The sequence below is a fragment of the Beta vulgaris genome, chromosome 9 (assembly GCF_026745355.1).
Source record: "Beta vulgaris subsp. vulgaris cultivar EL10 chromosome 9, EL10.2, whole genome shotgun sequence".
Taxonomy (NCBI): Eukaryota; Viridiplantae; Streptophyta; class Magnoliopsida; order Caryophyllales; family Amaranthaceae; genus Beta; species Beta vulgaris.
In genome coordinates this window covers 54977437-54986565 of record NC_079210.1, presented here as the reverse complement: position 1 = coordinate 54986565, position 9129 = coordinate 54977437, and the positions used below count along the sequence as shown (strand labels likewise).

The 9129-nt window shown below is 35.8% G+C and overlaps 1 protein-coding gene across 4 annotated transcripts; it reads right to left on the bottom strand.

Moving 5' to 3' along the window:
* Window positions 1–1776: 1776 nt before the first annotated feature.
* Window positions 1777–7723, bottom strand: LOC104904932 (LYR motif-containing protein At3g19508). 4 transcript variants are annotated; one of them, XR_791672.4, is made up of 4 exons: window positions 7387–7723; window positions 7231–7293; window positions 2169–2239; window positions 1777–2078 (listed from the first exon to the last, which is right to left on the bottom strand). XR_791672.4 is itself a non-coding variant. In XM_010693351.3 (3 exons), the coding sequence occupies exons 1-2, from the start codon at window positions 7597–7599 to the stop codon at window positions 7237–7239; spliced, it is 270 nt and encodes an 89-aa protein (XP_010691653.1). In that variant the 5' UTR covers window positions 7600–7723; the 3' UTR covers window positions 1777–2078; window positions 7231–7236. The 4 variants fall into 4 exon arrangements, 3 of the variants coding, with proteins under 3 accessions (XP_010691653.1, XP_048492016.1, XP_048492017.1); XM_010693351.3 differs by lacking the exon at window positions 2169–2239; XM_048636059.2 differs by lacking the exons at window positions 1777–2078; window positions 2169–2239 and adding an exon at window positions 2246–3237.
* Between the last annotated feature and the right edge of the window lie 1406 nt (window positions 7724–9129).

The window sequence follows — 9129 nt, the reverse complement described above, 5'->3', positions numbered from 1 at the left end:
AATGTGTTCGACCCAGTTGAACAAAACCTGACCAGTCATGACCCGAGGCACTGACAATCAGAATCTTGACCTGTCCGGGTCTGACCTGGTTCGCCGTGGGTATACCCAGAACCTGTTTATGAACCTGTTTTGACACCACTAGAGTTTGGTAAATGTTTGTTTTGACTTCATGTGGGATGGATCATGGAAGTACTAACCTAGACATTAGAGTTTTTCAATATCTTGACACAATGGAAATCAAAACGACATAAATTTAGGACGTGTTCGGCAACAATAACTGTAGTAGTAGCTTTTAGCTGTAGTTGTAGTTGTTAGCTGTTAGTGGTTGGTGTGTAGCGGTTATCTGTCCAAGTAGCAGTATAAGATAGTGATGTTCGGTAAAAAAAAACTGTCAAAATAGCTGTTTACAAATAATTAATTATGTTCGGTAAAAAAAACTGTCAAAATAGCTGTTTACAAATAATTAATTAAAAACTCAAATAAAACTATAATATATAATTTATGCACCACTAAACGCTACCCCAAAAGCTACAAATTGTAGCTTTCCACAAACACTACTAAAACACTACTTGTAACACTAAAAGCTACTTACACCACTAACGTACCAAACACTACTATTTTTTTGTCAAAACACTAAAAGTTACTTAAAAACGTGTGCTGAAGACGCTCTTAAGGAGACGCGAACTTGATACAACACGAACGCAAAACTGATTTGAATTTGATATAATTAGATGAGTATTTGATATATTATGATAACAACTCGGAGTAAATTGGAGATCAAATGCAAACACGTTTTGTTTACCTAAATTGTCAACTCTAGAATGTGGATGCATTTCAATTCAGTATTTCTATAAACAAAAGTTTTTAAAAGAGACAGTCTAATTTTAATATAAAAGTAGACCTAGTCACTAAATGGATTAAACTAGTCACCGAAAGAAATTAACCTAATCATTATTGAGCTAATTTTGTTATAAATATTGGGTTTACCCTTGTCTAATTTTAATTTAAAAATAGGCGGTCTATTACAAGACAAACTCTTCTATAAATTGAATTCGCTCGTATATGCAATTTGTACTGTATTTGTCTTCACTGTTGTTAATTCACACATTACATGTGGTAATCTGGTCATCCATCTCTCATCCAAATAATTAACTCAATTAGTAAAGATTTTAAAAGGTCTTATTCAACAATTAAGATCTAAATCCAATTACTAAGCAACCCTTTTATAAATCACAAATTCGTTCTTTTTGCTTTTGACATAGTATACTTACCAATTTGAAATAGAGTAATAGAATCCACAATATCTTCTCATTTGAGATACAACTTTGACTCATCATATAAGTGCATATAATAGAAGATTAATACATCTACTCGATACCATAACTGAACTGAACTAAATTGAACTGAAAATAAACTGGGAAGACAGGTCCTGAGTAGATAGAAATATATTTACTCTATTATGTTAGACTCCACTAATATTAGTGGCTAGCAAGTAATAATTCACGCACTAGGTGGATAAAGTTTATTCCTTACAATTTGCAATATTTGTTTTTTCTTGATCTTTGACATAACTTTAACTATTAATATCTCAATCATTTCCCCAATTATATAAAGTGAAAATAAATATATCGCTATCATAATACGAGACCGATGGGCCGAAACCTCTAGTCACCCGGCACATAGCAGTAAATATAGCAAGACCCCATACAATTAAGAAAGTACAATAATGATTCGTGAAGCTTGACATTCATGGATGATAAACTTATCCAAACACTATTGAACAGAAACTGTGTTTTCATTCATGTGATGCGAAACACCCTTCACTTCGTTAGACACACAGTAAAATCCTCACAAGTCAGAAGAATCCTATATTATCCCCTCACAAACACACTAAAACAGTAGATACCTTAAATGTGACTGATATATGACAATAAAATAGGGTTTTACGAATATTTTAAGATGTTCCCTTGGACTACAATTTGCATAGAAGCACAATCAGCTTGCTCTGTCCTCATATTAGGATCTGCATAGAGCTTTCATTATGCAAATCAAGTCAAACTTCCAATCCTTTCTTTCACCTGCATGATCACAGAAACATTTTTACTTCTTCTGCAATCAAATAGATGTGTTTTATTCTATCATTATCATACTGAAGCAAAACAACTGACCAATGTCAGTGCAGCAACTCTGTCTATCGAAGCTTGTATACATTGCCGTGCTTCTTCAAGATATCAGCCACCTTGTCATCAAAATTTTCCAAAGTATCGCAATTAGAGTCAAAACCTTATTGCAGACTCGATACTCATCCTCATTCTGCTTAACTCATAGCAACAATGTTCAGATAAAATTCATTTTACTAGTGTCGTATTCGTATACATAGCTGCAAATGTGGTCACTAAAAGAGGTACTTAATTTACTCCCATGTGTTTTATACCGCAAAACCTCGGAAGTCCAATTCTAGATCTTTATCAAACCCCTAAGCGATTCTTGTGGCAACCAATAGCAGATAAGCAGAATACAATAGGATGCACAAATCTATATTGAAGGAGGTTTTCACATCCATTGCTGCCAATCACCATGTAACAACAATCTTGGTAGTCAAATGAGACATACACGCATATTGTCATCAAGGAAATTTAATGGTGACAATATAACCATTTAGCAAATCATCTATATAAGAGAACATCACAAACAGAAGAAGATAGCATAAGTCTAGAAATGCATTGTTCTACAATTCCTATTTTACAGCTCAGTAATGTTTCTAAAATAATTCAAGAAAGATGTAATAGCTGAAGCCTCAGTTATTTTACAAACAACAGATATACCTCTCGATTTTATAAATAATTGGAATTGCTCCAGGACATTATTAACAGTTACAGATGAGCCATATGACTTGGCTCATCCTCCTCTCTCTTTTACCTTCACCATCTGCATCATTTTCCTCCAAAGTATGCACCACCATAGTTATGACTTATGACTACTATATTTACATATTTATAAAGTTATCTTTTCTACTTTTCTTTCCTTAACCATGGACTCCCCATGAGAACTGGGGACGTGATAAGTTTAGAGATGTGCATCACTTACGAAAAAGAAAAAAGAGGTGGATTCATGTGTCGAGCACATCCCCTTCGCCTCCTACAAGTTACAAGTGGCGCAAAACACAGAGAATCTCTCCCTTCATCTGATGATACACTCTCCTCTTATTTATCCCAAGAAGCAAATCCCCTTCATCTCCTACAAGTTACAAGTAGTGCGAAACACAGTAAGAATCTCTCCATTCATCTGACGACACACTCTCCTCTTCTTTATCCCAGGAAGCAAATGTATTTTATGGTTCTTGGTTCATGATGAATGCTGCTTCAATCTAGACATCCACCTTTTAAAGATTCTTTGTTTTGATATGCGCCCCAAAAATCTCTACAATAAGGCAAGATGTGTGCCACAATATTTTCTATATATAAATAAACCCCAAGAACCAAGTCATTATTTTCCATGACCAGTTCTCACTTGGCAATAGATATTATCAGTTTGATAGTGAGTACATTATCAAAGTCGAATTAGCCATGAAGGTCAGTCATTAGGTCCGCCAACGTAGTGAAGAACTCTAATTACTGTGTTGCAACTTCATCCATTTTGTAAAGCTAATACTTGGACTCTTGAGATAGGGACAACCACAACCAACCTCGAATTAGAGGTTCTAGTAGTTTAATCTCGAGAGCTTATAGTCAAGAGGGTGTTCAATTCATCTAATCTAGAGAGCTGATACTCAATATCTCTAATTTTGCGGTCTTAGGATGGGTCCTCAATAAATCAAAGTACGACGTGCAAAAAGGAAAGTAAGAGCTCTCAAAATTACACACCTCGTTCTCTCTAAGCAAGAATAATTATCAGACTACCATTTTGAGATGTTTAGAAATATGACTTAGTAGATTATGATTCGGTTCCCAGAAAAACAACAAATACATTGTGTGCCAATAAGAGCATATACAAGATACAACACAAATACATAATAATATCAAATTTTTTTACTACAAGAAAATTGAAGAATGTGACTATCTCACTATCACTATCACTATCAATCAATGGAGTAATGTTCTTAGGGCAAGTTACCTAAACAAGGTTTATGCCTTTTGGTCCAAGAAGTTTGCATCCTTCTAGTGTAATAGGAGGATTCCTCCCATTCACCTTATCTTCGAGAGAGAAAAGGTAAAAGAAAAAAGAAAAAAAGAAAAAAGAGAGAAATTTAAGATTCGGGAATCAGGACCTGCAAAACTACGGTTCTATGCTTCATAAGAATGCTCCAGAGGATCCTATATTCCTCTCTACGAAATGCGTCGGCTTTCCTCAAACTTGCAACACCGACTTTGGGCACCTTGAGATTCCCAGACATAGTTTGTAAACCTAATAGAGAAGCAACTGAAGTGCCTTCTGCTCTCCTATTTTAAACATGTTCAAATGGTGCCCACTGGGACCAATACATGCACATATGTACAACAACTAGGACGAGCACCACATGCATCGGTGTGTGAGATACACATGACTAATGCGTGTACCTCATACACCAACAGTGTGATGCAAGTGCCGGTGGATGCACGTACTTACATACATATACACGATATAATTTGACCCATTCGAAGGAGCAATAAGTGAGGAGAACTACTTCAAATGAGAGAAGCAAAAGAACTGCCTTTTAGTTTCCTCTTTTTATCTAAGGCAGGACATATTAAAAGCTTCATGTTTCTATAGTGCAGATGTGTGCATCCACCAACGCATTCACCACACCTCCACATGTGAGGTGCATGTGACCAAGACGTCTCCTTTATATGTTGGCATGTGTGATACATGTGCCGGTTAGTGAATGTTGCTTTGTGCACTGAGATATATGATATAATCTGCCCCATTAAATGGAGCATAATACATCTTCAAGCACCACATAAAATGTCTTAAAAGATAAGACATCATTAGATAATATACAGAACACGTTGAGAAACAGAAGCTTAATCAAATCAAATGCTATGTAATATCATAAATAGCAACAGGGAACAATTTTAAATACCAAGTGGAAGAAAATGATCCCTATGCACGTTAACTATTGAATCCTTAAAGCTTTTGGTCCAAGAAGGATCCTGCTGGAAACCAGCTTAACAGACACAAATAAGGTGCATAAATTAGGAAGAAAAAATGGAAAACAGTAAGGATATGTTGTATTAACTGGACCCAAGGATCAACAATGGCATACAAATGGGCTCACATTCGAGAGGTGAGACTCTCCCACTATAACTCTACTAAAATAGGCAAGTAATGTTCTGGATACCTCGCTATTCTATCCAAGCTACTATTTATACTACTCCAACTCTCTCTCCCCATTTGACCTAGCAATCATTAGGGAATTATCTGGTACAAGGAATCAGAATGGAATGATCCCACTACCCTGCCCTGCTCCTCTACTTTTCTGTCATCTGGCTTTGCTGACCAATGCCTGCCTAGTCTGCCCAGTCATTTGTTTATATCAGGCGCACTACCCTTTTTGCCCCTCCTTTTGTAGGTGATGGGGTGTCTAGTACCAAGGTGGTGTGCTGCAGATCCCTAACCGAAACCACACTAAGGTACCTTATAAAGTCTACCATCACTTAGAGAAAAAGAAGAGGCTTGAGATTGAGGCACGAGAACAACTGCGGTCATGTGCTTCTAAGAGCATCCTCAGCATGATTACGTCAATGGAATGTCATCATGATCCTTGGTCATAAATTAGAAGTTCTATTTCACATAGGTAATACAAGTGAAAGAAGTGTCTTCCATATTCCGCATTATCTAGCACAGAAGAACATACAAATAAATTGATGTTTAGACTGATGCACAGAGATGCGTACACTTAATCGCACATGTATCACATGCACCAGTGTGTGAGGAGGTTGCAATTCCTTAAGCTTTTGGAGTCTAAAATCCCTCCCCCTAAACTACATCAACCTTACTACAATTTCTATCATCTCTTTGAGAAAGGGCTGAAATTGAAGCATGAACAAACATGGTATCACTTCATGGGCATGCTCCAGAAGAAAGCATCTAAAAGAGGTTATGCTTTCCTCAAACACAAGCAAGTAATTGCTTTCCATGTTCCTCTTGCGTAGGAAACACCAAGAAATCTTTGGTTATATGGGGAGGCCAGGTACACGAAGAGGAGTGCATCCAACAGCGCGTGCACCACATGCGTCGGTATGTGACTAACACATGTTCCTCATACGCCAGCCTGTGCGATGCATGCGCCGGTGGGTGCAAGAAGCTCCGTGCAGCGGGACACTTGATATAATTTACCCCATTAACTGGAGTATCATACATCATCAAGCACCACGACTAAAAGTATTTATAGGTTTGAGATCCAAACACAAGGACAACCATAGTTAGATACTGCACATAATTACATCTATGACATGTCAACATAAGGGTAAATTGAGCTTTCTTCCTCAAAACACATGGAAGTGACTTGGACACCTTGAAGCTCCTTGGCCATTAATTAAGCGCTCTATTTCACATAGGGTAAAAAATATGCGAATGAATTGCCTTTCTTTTTCCTCCTTTAATTAGAGTAGCAAGACGTACTAATAAATCAGTGCTCAAATTGGTACATGGAGATGCATGCACCCACTAGCACGTGCATTACATGCGCGTGTGTGTGAGCTACACATAATTGGCACATGTCGTTCATATATCGACGTATGTGATGCATGCGCTAATAGATGCACACAACTACATGCACCGAAAAAATACATAACAAACTTGCGCCATTGAAAAGAAGTATAAATGGGAAAAGCTACCATTACACAAAAAACACACACACATTCAAATTCGAAAGCATAATTGTAACATCTAACATATAAAGTATCATAAACAGCAACAAGCACAACTTAAAAAAACGCTGAATTCAGCTGATAAGAGTGCAAGCACTCAACAAGACCGCTCTCAGATCAAGGGAAAAGTATCAGCACTTAACACTTAACAGCATCAAATATGCTAATACAACTCATTTGCATGTTTTATCAACATGGGCAAATGCTTGTTAATCACTAAATTAGGTGAACTCGATCAACCAATTAACACAAAATAAATGCTCAATGTTCAACAACCCATAAAAACAAAAATCCCTGACAATTATTTCCCATCAAAATCATACTTTTCTTCCCCAAAAAAATAAATCCAATCTCACAAAAAAAAAAAAGGAAATAAACATACTGATCTTTACTGGGTACAACAAACCCGCTTCAACTTCTCCGCAGCAGCATCATCCACAGAATACTGCATTTCAATTTTCAACCCACAAAATAAAAATTAAAAAAAAATCGACCCAAGAAATAAAAACACAAAATTGTGAAGAGAGAGAAAGTGGACCTTTTGTAGGACCCACAAAGAATGGGTGTAAGTACGATTAAGAAGCTCATCAATGGCGGCGGTGTCGGTTGCATCAACTTCTCTGTAATTTACGAAATTTTCACGAGCATATTTAGCGTAGTAAGACCGCGTATCTTTTGGAAGACGCCTAATTAGTCTTAAAACTTCAGCGTATGCTCTAAGTGTTTTCTGCATTTGTGCTAAAATTACCATTGAAATGAACTTTTTGATGCTTTCAATTTTGTTGTTCTTCACTTTCTTTCTCCTCTTAACCTTGAGAATTCAGATCAAAGTTTGAGGAAGTGTTTTGATTAAAAGCCTGTTTTTTTTTTTTGGGTTTGCATATGTTTATGGTTTTTATTGGGCCGACCTATTTCGGATGTGTCGTGTACTCGTGTTACTGTGTGTGTGTTTTGTGTTATGGCCTTGTGGGAACGTTTCATTTTTTGGGTAGACATGTCAAGATGGAAAGTAGTGACTCATGGCAAGTTCAAGTTTTTTCTTCTCCAAGTATTTTTTCATTGTTTTGGGATTTTACTAAATATCGTCCGTATTTACTAAATAATATAAGGATTGTTTTTGCGATAGAAAAAAATATATCTAATATTACTTTAAAGTTTATAGAAGTTATGAATTGTGATGATCATTTAAATTAACGCGACACTGAAATGATGATTAACAACTTGTTATTTTAAAACTTTGCCGACTAAATATACATCTATCTATACAAATATATTAAAAGGCGTGCGTGACAATATATACACGTTAGGTGGCACCTCTGTTACTCCATTAGAATTGTCCGATGTGTACATAAGTCATGTCAATTAACAAAAGTAAAATTAGCTTGCAACAAGATTTGAACCACCTCTTGCTATTATAGATTACACAATTACCATGTCAACCAACTTTTAATCATGTTTTAAGAATCCATATTATTATATTTTTACCTTTAAATGTTGAGTTTTCCTTAATATATTTTTAATGAGAATGGATTAAAAAAGCACTTAAAGCATGATTAAAAGTTGGTTGAGATGGTAATTGTGTCATGTTATAATAGTAAGAGGTCACGGGTTCAAATCTTATTGCAAGCATCTGTTATCCCTAAGGTATATGGAGCAAACTTCATAGGACTCGTTTGAGTAATTTCTGCACATAGGTCACAAATTTCTTGTTTCTATCTCTTTGATTTCTTTAATTCCACAGTCTCCATCAACATCTTACTGACAATGTATACACGCCACGTGACACCTCTGTTACTCCATTAGAATTGTCAGCTTGCAACAAGATTTGAACCCATGACCTCTTACTATTATAGATTACACAATTACCATCTCAGCCGACTTTTAATCATGCTTCAAGTGTCCACTTTATTATATTTGTACCTTTTAAATGTTGAGTTTTCCTTAATATATTTTAATGAGAATGGATTAAAAAAGCATGTCAAATTTGAAAAATAATACCAATCCAAGGGCAACGCCCGATCCCAATAACTAGTTGGTAATCAAAAGGAGTGTTTAAAAGTGTCTAATATGATGTTTTGCTTTAAATAATTGAATATTAAACTAACTTTTATGTAATAAACTAGTATTTGGGCCCAAGCATTGTCTCGGGTTATAGAAAATCGTATTTCCGAACTTGATATGCATTTTTTCTCATTCCCACTAAAATATATTAAGGAAATCTCAACATTTAAAAGGTACAAATATAATAATGTGGATACAAAAGGTTACGGGTTCAAATCTT

Bases quoted from the DNA above. Each gene is read 5' to 3' on its own strand.
- LOC104904932 (XM_010693351.3), bottom strand. From the start codon at position 7,599: ATGGTAATTTTAGCACAAATGCAGAAAACACTTAGAGCATACGCTGAA. The intron at 7,294-7,386 runs GTCCACTTTCTC...ATTGAAATGCAG, and splicing joins CTTTGTGGGTCCTACAAAAG to TATTCTGTGGATGATGCTGC.